The sequence below is a fragment of the Ambystoma mexicanum genome, chromosome 10 (assembly GCF_040938575.1).
Source record: "Ambystoma mexicanum isolate Mex_15411 chromosome 10, UKY_AmexF1_1, whole genome shotgun sequence".
NCBI lineage: Eukaryota > Metazoa > Chordata > Amphibia > Caudata > Ambystomatidae > Ambystoma > Ambystoma mexicanum.
Window position 1 is genome coordinate 98666317 of NC_090932.1, and position 18704 is coordinate 98685020.

The following is an 18704-nucleotide window of genomic DNA, read 5'->3' on the forward strand; positions in this document are numbered from 1 at the left end:
GAACTGGGTTAAACGCCAAAAAAATAAACTGCAGGAGATTATGTGCTCCGTGGATGATCTGATCACCAACCCAGTTAGAGTCGCCAAAAAACTGAAGGATCTGGATTGGATAACAACCAACAACCAAGTACAAGCATGCAAGCTGCTGACCCATCTTCCTCCTATGTTCAATAGACTGCACATTCCTCTAGCCTATTGTTCGAAATTTCCAGACAGAAAATTAAGATCTACCTTCTTAAGAGCTCGTTTGAATTTACTCCACACAAGAGAAATCTTGACAACAAACAGCTACAAAAAGCTGTAGGCTATGCAAAGCCTCAGACTCTATTGAGACAGTTCGTCACCTTCTTTTGCATTGTCCCTCCTTAACGAATGAACGCACTGCTTTCCTATCACCTTGCTGGCTCGACCCCCGTCTGATAGAAGAAAATACTTGGTGGTGTCGTCTCATTTCAGGGGAGAAAACCCGTTGTGTGATACCCTCAGCTAAACTGTTGGAAGCAGCGTTTAGTAAAATCAACGCCGTGGGACGCAGCGAAATTTAAAAAAAAAAAAAGAAAAAAATTTGATGTTTGATATTTTGATTATACACAAGTAAATTAAAAAAAATTAAAAAAATAGTAGAAATAATTTGTCCATTAGATTACAAAGTTCACCAAACAGAGCTAAGAAATCCAGCTCAAATCTACCATGTGAACTGGTTGAAAGAGATGCCTGCAAGAACAATGACTCCTCCACAGATGTAGACCAAGGGCCTGAGGTGCCTGAGCGCCTCAGTAATGATCATAGGGATGACCTGGAATCTTTTGTGAGATTCTTTCATCATTTTCAGACCTACCAGGGAGCGTACATGATGTAGAACACCAGATCTGCATGGCCCAGGAAAATATGTGACACGCACTATCGACCCTATGAATCTTGTAGGTAAGAGTTCCCCAGGGACCACCTTAGTATTCCTATTCTTTTCACCCTTCATACACAACCACTTTATTATTAATATAGATTTAGTTTATATCACAAATCTGCTGTGCAGTCTTCTTTATCCTAGGCTTGTGACACTACAGTGGCTGCTTATCGGGGGATGGGTCGGATTCATGTCTTTCCTTACCTGGATGAGAGACTCCTATGAGCCAGCTTTCTGCAGTCTGGGATGACCTTCATCACACATGTCCTCTGCTCCACAGCTTTTTCTTTTCCTTCTATTTCAAAATGGGCCGCACTGCGCGCTCTCGCTTTCTCAAGTCTCTCTGTTTAATGTGTCAGTCCTATAAACACACGTTCGTCCAGGGCATTTCTGCTCGACGTTTGTGTTTTGTACATCCTTCAGGTGGTCCAGCAGTTGCAAATCTATTTCCCGATCCATGAACCAGCCTTTCTCTGCATTCTGGGTCTCATGGTCTCCTACATTCTTCTGGCTCCAGAATCCAGGTTGCACCAAAGGTTCCTTCCATAGCTGTTACATTGACAGTTAGCCCCAGTTGAGGGCAGGATTACAGACCTTCTAAGGTCTCGACCAAGGTATTACAGGACTTAGTGTGGTGAGCCCTCAGTGACAAATTGCTCAAACAGGAATCTTTCTTTCTAAGGTCTCGACCAAGGTATTACAGGACTTAGTGTGGTGAGCCCTCAGTGACAAATTGCTCAAACAGGAATCTTTCTGCCAGCCTGGGACTCAGATGACTGTGGTCACTTACACCTTACTGTAATGCTGACACACCCACTTTAATGATTTTAGCATGAGCAGCTTTTGGACACCAGCGAGACAATGGACCACATTATCTTTCTGGAACTGCATACCATCGGACTGGCACTAACTGCTTTTCTTCCATCAGTTTGGGAAAGTGTGCTGGGGCCTCAAACAACAATGTTGAAATGCACTACTTCAACAAGAGAGCAGGTGTGGCGCTCTTGCCGGTGTTGTTCTGGGCTCTAGAAAGTGGTGGTTCCCTGTTGTCAGCCCATCTAGGGACCCAGTCCTTCTGTCAAAGCACCTGGTTGTATTAGCCACTACAGTTAACGTGAAATCTACTTCCTCCTTTCCAAATTTGACACCGAATTGGGACAGTAAAAAGATGGACTGATAAGTTAAAAAACAATAAAAAAACTATTTTTGCATCAGTAATTATAGCCTCCTCAAAAGGCCATAAACACCTTTTGTGCACAGGCCAAATGCGCCTGTATACTATTGTCCATTATTTCGGAAGCTGTGCATTACCATCCTGAAGAAGAAATCAGGGATGGTTTTTCAGCGATACATTTCGAAAGGTAGGATATGTCATTTATAACGCGTCTATACACAAGTGTTTCTAGGCGTGACTAACATGCAACAAGCCAGTCCCTGTAAGCTGGTTTTGATGCAGAGACTGTGCAGGAAGGTCAATGGCCTCTGGGTCAGTGAAGCAGTGATTTTCTCTTGGATGAGGATGTGTGATTTCGATCCAGACATGCAGGCTACGTTTCTAATTGTGCCCATTTGACAGCACCAACCTCTTTGGAACAAAGCAGACAAGTCACTGGGAAGAAATGTATAACTGTGCAGCAAACCGCACCGTCAACCACCCCTCAATACTCTATCTGGGGATCAGGTTTTCAGACATTTCAAGTTCTATGCCAATCGGGAACGCAAGTAATTGTCCTCCACAAAGACTGCCTAGAGGAGGTATATTCGCCCAGGAAAAAGGTAGAGAGTGCCAAAAGGTGTAGTCTTCGACAGCCTTTGTGGGCTTGACTAAGCCCATCTGGGGCAACCTTCCCACACAGTTTTCCTTTTGGGGATCACATCTCCTTGCACGTAAACAGTGGCTGGCCACTACTTGGGACACTTGGGTAGTGCAATTGGTACTGTCTACCCTTTATCAGAAAACCTTCAAATCACCCTTTTTTTAACCCTTCTCAAACTCCAGAGCATGTGTTCCTGGAGAAATTGGCTTTCCTTCTGGCCATAAAGGCAGTGGAATTGGTGCCACCTCCGGAGGAGGGAAAAGGCTGCTAATCACACTATTGGATCACGGTCCATTCTGGAACTAAAGGAATTGAACACTTCCTACTAAGAAAGGACACATTTAGGATGGCGATGTTGAAGAAATCTACCATGCTATGCAGGATCAGGACTTGATGTAACTTCAGGATGCTTATTTTCATGTGCCTATTCATCAGAAGCACAGAAAGCTCCTGAGGTTCGTGAGAGGCAGTATCCATTATCATTTTAGGCTGCTATGTTTCAATTTGCTCTCTGCCAAGTTGATGGCAGTCACAGTAGCCTGTCTCAGGAGGGAGAGCAGTCACTTTTTTCTGTACTTGGATGACTGGCTCATCAAAGGCCGATAGCCAAAGGAACTGTTGGGTCACCGTAATGGCACTTGCCAGCGGCTGCACAAGTTGGGCTTTTCCCTGAACTTAAAGTCACAGTTGACTCTTTCACAGACACTAATTCATTGGAATGGTCTTGGACATTTGGAGTTGAAGGCTGTCCCTGCCCTCATCCACTCCTCCCTGAGGAAGGATTCAGCAGCATTCAGCAGATGGTCAGAATTTTCCAGAGCTCAGCATGCTTCCAGCCTCGTTCTTTGTCCGGCGAGTCCAATGAAATACTACATTTTCTTGGTGCCCGATGCATGTCTGAGAGGATGAGGTCTTTCCAGTGGCTGTTGCGCAACCAGTGATCTCAGTTTTCTGGAGACATGTTGAATCTCCGGCAGATTTTGAGGAGTCTCGCCTAGGATCTTCTGTGGTGGAGTTGTTGAGCTACTGTGATGGTGGGGAAACAATTCTGGCAGCAATGGCCAGAGGCCAACATTGTCACTGTTGCATTATTGGAAGATGGGGTGCTCATCTGGGATATCTCAAGGTGAGCTGAGCTTTGATCCCTAGTGGAATCTAGTTGGCATATAAACCTTTTGGAGCTGCGGTGGATTAGACTGGCGCTGTTACCCTTTCTTCCCTCAATATGAGGAAGAAGTGTCCCAATTCGAACACCACATCATTGACCATGCATTACCTCAACAAGGGAGGGGACGTAGAGTTATTGCCCTTTTGCAGGGCAGTGATGAGTCTCTGGTTCTGCATGCTGGAGAACAACATCTATTTCTTGGTGGCTCGTATGGCCACGTCAGAGAATGGTGTGGCAGATACCCTAAGCGAGTGGGAGCTTTGTACTGAGGTTCTTTTGGAGATCTGAACGCTTTGGGGAACCCCTCAACAGGACTTGTTCGCAACTAGTGACAAGAAATGTGAGCTGTTCTGCTTGGGTGAATTTCCCACCAAGGATGCTTTCCGGGTAGTCTTGAATTTGAGCCTCCTCTAGATGTTTCTGCTTCTTCCTGTCATACCTCTGGTTCTCAGGAAGTTGAGAGATTTGGATCCACTATGTTCCTCATTGCCCCGGATTGGCTCAAAGAATGTATTACCAGGAGGTTCTGGAAATGGCAGTCTGCCTACCCCAGCGCCTCCCTGAAGGCCAGACTTACTTTCTCACTGAGGGGTCGCAATGCTCCACCCAAACCTTCTCTGTCTTAATACTTGGCTGTGAAGAGGTTAAGATACAGAGATTGTGATTGTCCTAGAGGTGCTGTTTTCTGCTTGCAAACCGCTCACTAAGGCTGTCTGTGTGCAGGTGTAGGATTCTGTGTGCAGGTGTAGGAATTACAAAGCATGATGTGAAGTAGAAAGGTTGGATCTGTTATGCCCAGTTTTCTGCTATTTTGCACTTATTTTTTATGCCTGGCCACTTAAGAAGTGCTGATTGGTACTGTAAAAGGGTACCTTGCAGCAATTTCGATCTCAAGAGAACCCTGGAACAAGGTTCTTGCTTCACGATTCCATTGGCTTTCCAGTTTTTGAAGGTCTTAGTTAATACTTTTCATACAATGGAATTTGGGAGTTCCATCCTGGGACATCAACCTAGTTTTGAACATTCTGATAAGAGCTGCATTCTGAGGCCTCAGTCATGTTCCGTTTGGCTCATAACTTTAAATACAGTATTTTTGGTGTTTAGGCCCTCTCATCTGTGTTTACATATCTCCTGCTTCCAAGGAAAAAGTTACCCTGAAGACTGACCTTCCTTTTTACTGGATGTAGTTTCAGATTTGTATGTGAATCAGAATATTAATTTGCAAGCCCTTTACCCTCTGCCTCACCATTCTAAGTGGGAGGGGAGGCTGCATAGATTGAACCCTATGAGGGCTTTGAGCTTTTACATAGGTAAGACAAGATCTTTTGGGCAAGGCAAACAGCTCTTTGTTTCCTTTGCGGAGGCCCACAAGGAAAAAGCAGTTACTAAACAGACTATTTCATGTTGGATCGCGCTCTGCATTTCAAAGTGCTATGAGAAAGCTGGGAAGGAGGTCCCTCGGGGTATAAGCGCTCATCCTATAAGGTCGATTGCAGCTACTTTGGCCTTGCAAGGAGGAGTTCCACTGACAATATTTGTTAAGCAGAAACCTGGTCATCCCTACATACATCTTCCAAGCACGACTGTTTGGATTTTCAGTCTGGGCAGGATGCTCACTTTAAGAAGCTTTGGGGAACAGCTCTCCCAATCTAGTGGTCATTTCAAGGACAATAAGTGCTGCTATGGGAGTCTTATCAAGATGAGGAATCTGTGGGAGGATGCAATCCATTAAAAGGGAAAATTACAATGTAATGTTCTTTTTGATGAATTCTCATTACAGAATCCTCACCCCCTTCCTATCCTTGCTTTATAGAGCTTCAGTTAAGTAAAAAGCAAAGAAAAGCATTTTTTTAAATGTATTACAGTGTTACACAACTGGGCATCGCCAACTTTTAAAACAACGATAACACACACACATAGGATAGTCCAGTACAAGAAGCAAATACAAGAAACAAATGAAGGGGGCAAGCAACGTCATAGAAATATATAGAACAACTTCAGATCAAATATGTCGGCGCGTACCCATAGGAAGCAAAATAAAATGAATATCATACAAGGAAGAACACTTGAAGTCAACCCAACATGACTAAAATAGAGGCAATCTGTCTCCATAAACCAGTTGAGAAAATTATACAGGAGTCATTGTTACCACTCATAAGCAAAGACCACAGAGCCTCCCCCAGAAAGACGCACTCAGTACAAGCTGCATTAAGGGCTGTTGCCTAAGTTCGATAAAGATGGACAAGCGGTCCAAGGGTGTTTAACAGTTTCTGGTTGGTTACCACCACACAAGCGACAGACGATTGGCCTTTGGGATATTAACCCAAGCACCTACAATTTACAGGGTCGTAACAGAATTCGTTTTTAATTTGAGGTAATCCCAGACCAAGCGATTACCCACAAAATGGTGGATATAACTTGGGGAAGCCACCCGAGTCAAAAGGTAGTCCAACACTTAACTGTTTTAGACAGCAAGGTTAATAATTACTTTGGTGCTATATTCGAATAGGACCCTCTTCATTACGTTGGAATCAGTAGCTAATGGGGTTTCCGGGAACCAAAGCATTCCATTTATCAGCTATAGATTTAATGTTGACCAAAGCACTGTTTTTCATGCACGATGCCTTAGACAGCAGCACCCTAAAAATTAGATTGTTCAAAGAGTCAAGGGGAGCATTAGCCAATTTCCCAAAAATAGATGAGCAAGACAATAGAAATTTAACCGAACAGGCAACAATACCACGTTCGAGGTACAGCATGTCAATCACAGTATGGGAGGGAAGTCTGAAGAGTCTTTTCAACAGAGTAGCTCCTAATTTAGATACTTCGGATAGCTTATCAGAAGCTCAAACCTCCACCCAAACGAAATGATGGGTGGAACTGTAGCTTTCTATAACTGGGACAAGACACAAATTGAATAACCTCCACCCTTACACGCAAATGATCCAACACTCTGAATCATTTGGGAGGTTTTCAATTTAACTTGTTCCAAGTGGTATGAACTCCTCAATTTACTGTCCAGGTTTACACCCAAATATGTATATTCGGATACTATTTCCAAGACTTTCTCCTCTAAATGCCAATGCACAGCCTTTGCCTTTCTATACAGAGCCGAAAATATAACATTGGTTTTATTGGTATTCACAACTAGGGAATTTAGAGTGGTGAAAGCCTTCAGATGGTACAAGGAAAACTGGAGGCCAACGTGAGTTAGATCAAGCAACACAGTATCGTCCGCATAGCCCATCAATTGTAGAGAAGTGTTGCCCAATTTCAGAGTAATCGAAGATGACTTTGAAAGGGCCCCACCCATCTCAGACATATAAATATTTAATAGCAATGGTGCAAGAATGCAACTTTGCTTTAATCCTTGATGAGAAGGAATCCAATTGGACATCCTACCATGCTGATTCAGACGTGTCTTCACCCTGATGTTCTCATAAAAGGAAATAATCATCTTTAGCAACCCAAGCAGAATATTCCAATCCGAAATCTTACACCAAAGTCTATTCCAATCTACAGTGTGGAAAGCTGCACTGAAATCATTAAAGGCAGCATAGACTGCCCTCTTGCGGACAAGCCAAGCCTGTTTGATGACAGTAATCAGGGTGAGGGAAAGGATTGAGATGGTTATGCCTTTCTGAAACCCTGTTTGATTTATCGTGATACGTTTTGGGGTTTGAGTCCATTCCCCAAGCTCATTTAACAATACACAGGCAAACGGTTTTGCCAGTATGTATGGCATCGTCAATAGGTGATAATTCTTAAGATCTGCGTGGCTACCCTATTTTAATATGGGCACTGAGATGCTGCCTCGCCACAAAGTAGGAAGAGATTGGGTTGCACTGATCCAGCTAAATAGCCAATCCATTGTAGTTGCCCAAAGGTCGGGATCAGCTTTAATCAACAAACTGCAAATCCCATCTGGCCCAAGAGCTCATGAGGACTTTCTTCCCACAATCAATCTACGTAGCTCGTTAGAACATTTTGTATAGGAACATTTAACATTGGAGCTAGGTACCGGTGGCTGCATCGCTTCACCCATCCCAAGAGAATTAGAAATGTGCTCCATCCAGGCATGTTCCCGAATTGAGGACTAGGTACCATTTATGATCCTCCAAAATTTGATGGAATCATTTGTAAGGGAAGAGTGCACAAGCATCCCCGAAGATGAACATTGTTTGAGGTACCTGTGCAATCTCGACCACTTATAATTGCCAGTATTACAACAGAGATATGAGAGGTCTTTCAAAACAAGAGAATAAATCCTTGTGTTGACACCACAGAAGAAAAGATGCTTGTACAATGGCATAGGCCCTACGAAGTAATAAAAATAATTTGTCCAGTAGGTTACAAAGTCCACCAAACAGAGCGAAGACAGCTAGCACAAATCTACCTACCAAATCTAATGACTTTGACCAAAGTGGCGTGAGCAGCCGGATTGAGCATCAAGGTGGACAGATCACGAAATGCCTTGCGCATTTCCCCTTTCTTAATTTTATTTATTTATTTCTACCACACCGGAGCCCGCAGGCATCAGGGATTTACATGTACACGCAGAATCACATTAGACACACAAGTCACAGGACAACATTAACCTACAGATTTTCAGGCGGGCTTTGATTAGATTAAGAGAGTTATCTAAACAGGTGGGTCTCGAGTTTCTTTCGGAAGGTACTGTATGAGAGCCCTAGTCTTAATTGTGGTGGGAGGTTATTCCATAAGGTTGCAGCTTTAGTGTGAAAGACTTTGCTGAGTCTGTTGGTTTTCCTGAAACTGGTGGTTATGAGGTTGCCCTGAGCTTCTGACGTGAGTGCCCATCTTGGTACATAGGTAACCAGTTTCTTCTTGAGGTATACCGGGGCTTTCCCAGTGTAGATTTCTCCTATCTTCACTGATGTGTTCGGCTTTCCCTTTTCCTTTGATGATTCTCACTGCTCTATATTTTTGACATTTTGCAATGTGCCTTTTGTTTGCTCTTAGTAGCAGGACATTGCAGTAATCGAACCTGGACAATATGGTGGCTCTTGCTACTGTAGCGCAATTTTCCTTGCTTAAATAGGGGCATATTCTGTGTAAGTGGCTCCGGTAATATGAGCAGTTCTTAGTCAATTGCATGACCTGGGACTCTGCGCTCAGTGATGCTTCCATGTGCATCCTCAGAGTTTTGACTTTGTTCACAACTTTTATTTGGGACTCATTGATGTTGAAACACTGGTATTTATGGTTCAGTCTTGCTCTAGCTGCGTTGGTCCCAAAAATCATTAATTCTGTCTTTTTAGTGTTGAGACAAAGCCAGTTGTTGGTCATCCATATTTCAATTAACTTGTGTAGTTTTTTTTTACAATGGCACTGTCTTGGGTGAAGTCACCGCTTAGTTCTATGACAAGTCGGGTATCATTGACGTAATTGGTAAAAAAAAAAACACATTTTCTCCAGGATCATACAAAGAAACCTGATATACAAGTTAAAAAGAAGCAGTGACAGGCTGGCTCCTTGCGGTACACCACAGCAGCAATTATTTTCTGCAACAGAGAAGCTATCCCTCCAGAGGACCTTTGAATCCCTGTCCGAGAGAAAGGAGGATACCCAGTCGATTGCCTCTTTGGAACAGTTTGCTCCTCTCTCTGTGTGTCTAAGTTGGCTGTGGTCCAGTAAGTCAGAGGCTGCACGAAGATCTAATAGAATTAGGAGCCCTGTTTTTCCATTCTCCACTATGCTTAGCATGTGGGATTGGAGATCTAGCATTGCCGTCTCAGTACTGTGTGCCTCCCGGAAACCTGACTGTTGACTGTGAAGGATCTCATTTGTTTCAACGAATGCCTGAAGTTGGTTTGTGGCGATTTTGTCCAATACCTTTAGTAGAAAGTTACAGTTGGTGATGGGTCTTAGATTACCCGGATCACTTTGGTCTAATTCAGGGTTTTTGGCTAAAGGGGTGATTTATATCAGTCAGTACCTGACCTTCCCGAAAAAAGGCGTTCACCATTTTGGTAACAAAGGGGGCGAAGAAATTGCCATTCTTCAGTATTGGTTTAGGTGGGATTATGTTTTCTGCACATGTGGTTGGCCTCATTGATTTGAGAGTTTTCAGCATATCCTCTGTCTTGATTTCAAGGAATTTGAAGGTTCCTTGCTGCAATAGACTCCACTCCATTTACTGGTTCCGCCTGGCTTTTTTGTGCCTCATTGAGTACAGCCCTGGATTTCCTTATTTGATCTGCGAACGCTATTTGAACCTTGTCGCAGTCTTTACTGGACAGAGAGAATGAGGAGGGGGGGTCAGTGTTTTGGGTTTTTCTGTTGTTATGAGGATTTCGAATAGTTTGCTAGAAGAGTTTTCTGCTGTTTTTGTTTGTTCATTGTAGTAATTTCTCTTGGTGTCGCAGATACATTTTCTGTAGTTCTTTTCGCTATTTTTCCAATTGGCTTTGTTTTCTTGTGTTGTTTTTTTGCCATTTCTCTTCTCTCTTCCTTTTTTCTCTTTTGAGCTCAATCAGTTCTGTGTTAAACCATTTCTGGTGGTTTTCATTGGGTCTTAGTAATCTGTTTCTCAGAAGGGCTTTTAAGTCTACTAGTTGCTTTGCCTGTGAATTAAATTCAGTGATTAATTTATCGCAAGAGTCATCTTCCTTAAGTTCTTGGAGTATGTTCTCTATACATTGTTTTAGGTGTTGTGTTTCAATTTTTCTGTAATTCCTGCTACTCACTTTTTTTGGTTCATTACCAATGTTGTTCTTAGAGGGCGTATTTAGCATCAGCGAGAAGGTGACTAAGAAGTGGTCTGACCATATGCTGGGTTGTGTGACAAAATCACTGGTCTCCAAGTTGTTGGTGATAATCCAGTCTAGTAGCTTGCCGTTTTTCATGGTTGGGTCAGAGTTCTTAACTTGGAAGTTTGTTTGTTTGTTTTAATATTTATACTGCGCGCCAGACCCGAGGGTATAAGGGTGCAATAGGCTTCAAGTAGCTTTTCAGCTTTGGTTACATTGCTGTACAGTCAAATATGCATATAATATATACAGGATATGCACAGGCAAGAAGTCATATGCAAAAATACAATATAGTCATATACAGGATATACAAGTATAAGGTAAGTGTACTCAACAAAGAAATAGGCAAGCAGGGGGAGGAGAGGCGGGGTGGTGTGTGGCAGCGGAGAGGCAGGCTGGTGTGTGGCATGGGGTTAGCAGTGATTTTCCTTAATCCAGTGGATGAGGTTGGACCTGAAGTGTGGGTTTGATTGATCTTCCCTCAGGGCTGGGGGGTGTGGGGAGGGAATTCCATTGTTGGGCGGCTTTAACCGGAAAGCTGCTTCCACTGGTTTTGACACATTTGAATCTAAGCACAGTTAGGAGGTTAGAGTTTGTTGTTCTAGTGGGGCGGTTGGAGGACTGTCTCTTGAATCTGGCTATGAGGTATTGTGGGGCAGCGTTGTTGAGGCATGTGTGTGTGAGTGAGGCTGCTTTAAGAAAGATTTTGTCTTTTGTAGTAAGCCAGTTGTTGGCTCTTCTTATGTCAGAGATGTGGGCTTTTTTTGGGATGCTCAGTGCTGCTCTGAGAGCATTGTTTTGTAAAATCTGGATTTTGTTGGTGATTTATTTGTTGCTCCCTAAAATATAGGGCCTTGCAATAATCCCGTTTTGACAAAATTAGGGCTCTTGCCAGTGTAGTACAACAGTTAGTGGAGAGGAAGGGCTTAGCTGCTCTGATTAGTTTACATGTGTAGGAGTTGGATGATGCCATGGAGTTGACCTGTTTATTGAATGTTAATGTGGCATCTAGGTAGAAGCCTCGGGTTTTGACTTCCTTTGCTACCTTGATATTGTTGCCATCAATTATAAAATTGGTGTATTTGTGGTTGAGTTTGTTGATGTTGGTAGAGGTGCCGAGGATCACGAATTCCGTCTTGTCATCATTGAGGCATAGAGCATGAGAGGCCATCCATGCCTGAATGATGAGGTGCACTCTATTCACCAGGGCCAAATCCTTGTAATCTCCCGTTAACGGTATGAGGATCTGGGTATCATCGGCATATCGAGATCATCAAAAAGGAGCTTCATGAATATGTTATACAGGTTGGGGGATACACAGGATCCCTGGGGCACTCCGCACGTGATAGGTATAGGGTCGGCGGACGCTGCGGATGAGAACGTCCTGTTGTTTAGGAATTATTGTATCCATCCTATTGCTTCTTGCGAGAAGTGGGCAGCTGAGTCCAGGTGGTTATAAAGGATTTTGTGGTCTACTAAATCAAACACAGCCAATAGGTCGAGTAGAAGTAGTAGAGCTGCTTTACCATTGTCTCTGAGAGTGTCAATGTGTGCCTTTAAGTCAATCAGTGCTGTTTCAGTCCCGTGTTGGGGTCAGAAACCAGACTGGCAGACTCCTAGGAGATGGTTATGTTCTAGGTATTGTTGTATTTGAAGGTAAGCTACCTTTTCTAGGATTTAAAGAAGGAAGGGGACGTGGTGATGGGACTGTAGTTGGTGGGTATGGCAGGGTCCAGTGTTTGCTTTTTGAGTAGAGGGAGAACCCACAACTCTTTGAGGTTGCTAGGGATGGTGCCAGAAGAGAAGGAGGCATTGATGAGTTTTGAAATAAAAGGTGATAGGTCTCTGGCTGCATCTTTTATAATTTGGGCTGGGCAGGGATCACCTTGGGTGAGGGTTTGAGGGTAAGTATGACTTTTTCAACCTCTAGGATGGTTACTTTGGAGCAGCTAAAGCGGGGAGGCGTTTGTTTGGATAATGTAGGATTAGGTGGTGGGGGTTTGGTGGCTGCAGGGGTGGAAAGGTGGAGGGTTTCTTTTTTATTGGCAATCTTTACTTGGAAAGTTGCTACTTTATTGGACAGTGCATTTTGGATGCTGGTGCACCACGTTTTATCCTTCACACAGGTATCAGGAACTTGGGTGGGGGTTTCCAGTTCCTTAAGGATGGTGAACAATTCTTTTATACTTGAGTTTGACTTGGAGATTCTTTGATCAAAGGATTTTGTTTTAGCAAGTACAATTTTTTTCTTATAGAGGGAGGTTAGTTTGAGGTTGGTTTTGTTGGTTTCAGTAGGAGATTGTGATTTCAGGTGAGGAGCAAACCATGTGTTCAGGTGCTTTTTGGGTTTGCTCTATCTGAGTTTTAGGGGTGCTATAGAGTCTAGGGATAAGGTCATGATTTTGTTGTACTCATCAACAAAGGTGATGGGATCAGTAGAATCTGGTAAAGAGTTGAGGGTCGGTAGAATGAGGGGGGTACGGTTTGCAGCCGTAATATTTACTTTATTCCTGGTGGGAATGGCGGGGGCTAGAAGGTTGTTTGGATACGCTCGTAGAGAGGCCTCTAGAGAGGGTTATCAGGTGGTGGTCAGACCAAGGTTGTGGAGATGGAGGTGATGGAGGCCTGACAGTTGTAGTCAGCAATCCAATCGAGAGTCCTCCCTTTATTGTGGGTGGGTAGGGTCAATTTTTGGATGAACCCTAGTTCTGCCAGGGTGTCAGCAACTTGTGCTGTGTGCTGGTCTGAAGGGTCATTGAACCCTAGGTTGAGATCACCAAGAAGGAGGCATTGGGATTTGTTTTTTAGATTATCAGAGAGGAGCGTGGTTAAAGTTTTTTCTAGCTGGATTGCATCTTTGTCTTTTCGGTTTCCATACCATCTATCGACATCCCCTAGAACCAAATTGGCAGTGTTTTTACCTTTCAGAACATCAAGTTGTTGGGTGATGTCATTGTTGAAATCCGACACAAGTGACGGGGGTTTGTATATTAGAATGATGTTGATGCTGCTGTTTGCTGTGGGAGAGTGTTTAGGATGCAAAATTTTGCAGCCTGCGCTGGTGGTCGTAGATGGAAACATACGAATGTTGTCTTAACTATCATGGCCACTCCTCCCCCTGTACCTGATTCCCTGTCTTTGTGGTATATCACATAGCCTTGGGGTACTGCTATAGAGCATGTGGGCACAGTGGGTTCCTGTAACCATGTCTCGGTTATGCATGCCACATCCATCGATTCTCTGATGATTAGGTCGTGAACATCTTGGGCATGTTTGTTTAACGATCGAGTTTTGAGCAGGCAGAACTTCAGTTGTCTTGGTTTGTCCATACCGTCTTTATGTGTATTTATTGTGATATTTTTTTGATCAACTTTAGCCGTTTTCCGGCTATGGTTGTGTTTTTTTTAAGGTTATTCCTGTGAAAGAATGCGGCATACCCTGCCTGTTTTTCAATTGTCTCTTTCTATCGCCCTGTGTGCCACCATTTCTGCCATTTCTAGGCGGGCATGTTGAAGCAGTTTAAAATTCAACGTGTTTACATACTTGTCCCGCATTGTTCTTTCTCTGGGTACTAGGCGTTTGTAGCGCTTCTGTGACACTGTTTGTTGGTGAGCCTCTGTCATGCGCTTAAAGGCACTGGATGCAAGGCCCTTTTTGAGCTATATGTCCTCGTGTGGTGCCTGTATGTGTCTGGCTTGCCTCAATACTGGAACGTTGCTGTGCAGGGCTATTTGTGTCAGCTCACTTTATACTCCTGCCCCTTGCCCCGTTCTTTTATGCTGCTTCTGGGCCTTCCTTTGCTTGATCCCTGTTATTGAGGGGCTTCGACGCTGTTAATGCCTGGTTGAGGGGCTGGGGGGCGTGGGGGCTTTCAGCGCCTGCATTGGGTGACTTCGTCTAGTGCTCTGTTGTACCCCCTTCTTTCAGAAGGACGAGCCGGGTACCAGTCTCTGCCGAGTATGGGTGGGGTCCCCCTTCCCCTTTGGACTTTACCATCTACTCACCGTCCTGATAGTGATACTGCGCAAGGGGACACCTCTCCAGCACATCTACATGTGTCCTTTCTTGCCCATGTGAGGAGTTGTAACCTACTCAAGTCAATTTACTGCTCTTCTTGTCCTCTCTCATCCTCACTGTGTCCGCACATGCAGGAGGGGGGACTGGCCCTCAAGGCTCTGCATCTTGCTTGTCAAAAGGATGACGATGAGCGTGCTTCAAGCCGATTCCTTGGCGACCAGTTGTACCACTCTTAGCATATGAGGTTAAAACGATTTAGCAATACATTCCTCAATCATCAGTGGCTAATTTAGCAGAGGCCACTGAGAACTCATTCCTCACAATGGCCAAGATAGGTCTCAAGAGTTGCCGTACTCAAGATGAGGCCTCAGTAAACTTGCCATCATTCCAGGAGATAAGGCTTATGGTTGAGTTGACATTAAGTACCCCCTGCTTAACAGGAACAGAAGTTTGAGGCATTAAGTTAAGGTAGGCAGTAAGAGGGAAGTGATTGCTTTCCTGGCGATGAACGACACAAATCCATGACCAAAATAGGGGTATTGGCAATGAAAATGTAGTCCAATATACTACTGCGTGTATTTCCAATTCTAGTGAATTGGGGGGGGAGGGGGAGGATCCATATAACAAGGTGACCCCGGTAGAGTAAAGAAAACTGGCCCATTCAAGCTCTGCTTGCAGGTCGGTGGAAGCATACCATCAACAGCACGAGAAGAAAAGGACCAACATCGAGCTTTCCCGAGTTAACATCCTAATGGATCCTTGAGTTAAAGTCTCCACAGATCAAAATAGGATGGAGGCTATTTATGTTGTAGATGAAGGCCTCGACTTCTTTGATGACCACATTGTGAGAAAGCCTGTAGGGAGGCTCATAGACATTAATAATGACGAATCTGTTTACACCAGGATTGCGTTGGTCAGGTGGAAGAGTAATTTTACCAATGAGGACATTATCAGTGGCCTAGATAATTCCACCAGCCTTAGAGGTTTCTTTGCTCCCGACATTAAACCACCTTTCGGACGGCCCAGCGGCCCTTGGGTGGCCAGGGCAGTCAAAACATGCCAACCGTCGATCACTATGGGATTGGTAAGCCAGGTCTCCTGGACTGCCACAACAGAAAGGTTGTCAATGTACTCCAGGAGACCATCCTGATCGAACAGATGAAGGTGGCCACGAGTGTTCCAGCTCAGGAGCAGGAAAAGGGGAGGAGTCCACGCAGCTAAGAGTACGATTTCCCATGCTGTTCTACCATATGGGCAAACCATACCCAAAGCGTCTCCTCCCTATGTACTCTTCCTCTGCCCCAGTTCCCACTGGCGCACTTGGGGCGGAGGAGAAGTGCTTGCCACGCTGACAAACAGACACACTCAAGCCACTGACATCGACTGGTTTGGGATATTTAATGACATCCACCTCTGTGAATGAATATTCATAACCCAGGTGATTGATAGTGATCCAGAATATAAAAGGTGTACTTTCATTAAAATAAAATGGACAAAGTAAGTTGCATATCGAACATTTTCACAGGTATCAACAAATCTCATCAGCGCTTGGGCCTATTCAGATTTCCCCTTCAGTCTTCCAGCCTATGTCCAACAGACTAAATACTGCTGTCCGTGCAGGCCCTATGCTTCGACTATGGCTATTTAATATCTACTAAATTGAGTTTGCTTATAGGTGCGCAGTATGTCTAAATTGAGTTTGCTATTAGGATTGTGTGGGGGCCTTTAGGATGCCCCCGGTCTATTATCGTTCTTTCAATGGGGCTTGCTGCACCTTAAAGTGCCTGGGGAGTGGGGGGGGCGCATTTATAGGGAGCTTCTTCCCATTCACTTGACAGCTTGCATTGAAACATTTGAATCTTTGTTATTGGCTGAGTCCTATCATGTAGAAATTTTGTAGAGGCTGAAATCCCAGTAATTTGTTTTATTTTAGTTTTTTCTTTTCATCCCTTTTTCACTACTTAATTTTCGTGATCATGAGGTTATGATTTCTTATCCTTATAGCGTGAGTGTTGTAGGGGTACGAGATGTTCTCATTCAGTTAAGTTTTAATCGTTGAGTCACACATTGATTCTGACTTAGTTATCCTCACTGGATTCACAGATATATATATTTTTTTACATATCCTCACACAAACTGAGTCTCTCCATTCCAACGCTTCATCTTGCACATCTGTCCCGGTGCTACAGACTTAAATGCTGTCTTCCGCCATCCCGGGTTGCTACAAGTCTGTACTGCTTGTAATCTGTCCAAAATATGTGTCTGAAAGAAAGAGTTACTTACCTGTATCTGCTGTTCCCCTGCATTGTCATCTTCCATAGATACACATAAGCAATTGCCTCCCCGTTGAGGCAGCATGGGATGCATAGTGTTAGACTACACAGTTGTTTAGGATTCTATAGGTGGATCCACTCATTGGTCAGAGTAAATGACCCAAAAGGTGCTGGTTAGCACACAGACACACCCACAAGCCTGGAGACAAGTAGTCCAGGCAAGTAAATGTTTGAAAGAGATCAACGCTGGAGAAAAACAGTAACCGTTAAAACACTTGTTTCTTGCTCTATGGAAGCAATTTATTTTGTGGTTCTTTTTCTTTGGGTGCTACAGGCAGCTTTGGCTATGCATCATGGCTCACCTTCTGTGGACACAATGACAGAGCACTTCTTTGTGTATTTGTACAAAGCGGCCCTCCATTTGATTTGCCTGCAGCAGAAATTCCTGCTGCTGTGCTAGCCCTGAATTAGTTGGTGTCTCGGACAAATATTAAAAAGTACTTGTCCCTATCTGTTTTGCTCAAAGGATGGAGGGGGCATCCAAATGAATATGTTCTTTGTAAAGGATTGTACTAGTACTTGTTTTTATATGTTCTTTTTAAAGGATTGTACTAGTACTTGTTTTTATACAAGGTGCCATTTTGTTAGGTTGGCATTTAGGTTGCTGCCCATCAGAAATTAAGGTAAGGCGACAACACATGCCACATTAATAGCTGACCAAAGATTTGCTTGCTCCAAATGAGAGATTCAAATGGCGGTACCCTATTGGAAGATCGGACTTTAGATGAACTAAAAATGATCTTGGAGCAACATGTTTTTTTTTTTTTGCACACCCATTTTCAAAAACACAAAAGACCACAGCTGAAGTTGGCTTCCAGGTGACTTGGTTAAGACTTTTTACTGTGGCGTGGTTTAAGGTCTACATTTACATACCTCTTAGTGGTGGATTAGAAAGTGGCCAATCATACTACATCAGTGAACAATGAAAGTCTATAACAATAGGTCTGTAGAAAATATAGTCAAGGGCACTTCATTATCGTTCAAAGCAGGTGTGGGCACTTGTTGACCAAATGTTACAGGGGCTGGCATGCAAATACTTGTATATTTTGCTCGACTCTTCTTACTGTATTTTTATCTCAGTGCCATCAGTAAAATATGTCGGAAGCCATTGCCTAACTCAAAAGTCATAGGCAACATGCTTATGTGAATGATTTGCCTTTGTGACAGTGCAATTCTGAAAATATCTTTCTATCTTCTGTAGCTCCAAGCCTGGTGGAGGGGAACAATGGTACGAAATGGATTGGGGCCTTACCAGAAGTCCAAGAAAGGCAAGAAAGACAATGGGAAAGACAAGAAAGGCAAAGGCAAAAAAGAAGTCGGAAAAAAGAAGAAAAAGTGAACGTTCTGTAGTTTGATTGCCACACCTTTTGTCTGTTCACTGATTTAGGACTGCAAACCTAACCATAATACAAGGCGTTCTGAATGTTTCCCCATTCATTACTCTCTGCTGTTCTATGCACCTATAAATGCTTAATTTTGGATGGTCGCGCCTGAGGTTTCTTTTTCTTTGGTTGTAAATTCTGTGCTAGACATTGGACAGCGTGCACATTTCTATCACCATCCTTCCCTTTGCATGGGAAGTGTAAGGCAGATCCCATTTTTATGAATAAAAGGTATTCAAAGAGACAAAAGGCGATGCAAGAGATATGAGAAAAACAAAAATGTATTGTAAATGCCAGGACAGGGAAATAT

General features: G+C 43.6%; 1 protein-coding gene across 3 annotated transcripts in view; it reads left to right on the forward strand.

Annotated features, from left to right (window-relative positions):
- IQCG (IQ motif containing G) overlaps positions 1 to 18491 on the forward strand; it is a 369433-nt gene extending 350942 nt beyond the window's left edge. For all 3 annotated transcript variants that reach the window (XM_069617570.1, XM_069617572.1, XM_069617571.1), the window contains one exon: positions 18214 to 18491. In XM_069617570.1, the coding sequence (XP_069473671.1) occupies positions 18214 to 18351 (138 nt within the window). In that variant the 3' untranslated portion in view covers positions 18352 to 18491. The remainder of the gene's footprint in view (positions 1 to 18213) is intronic.
- Positions 18492 to 18704: the final 213 nt, after the last annotated feature.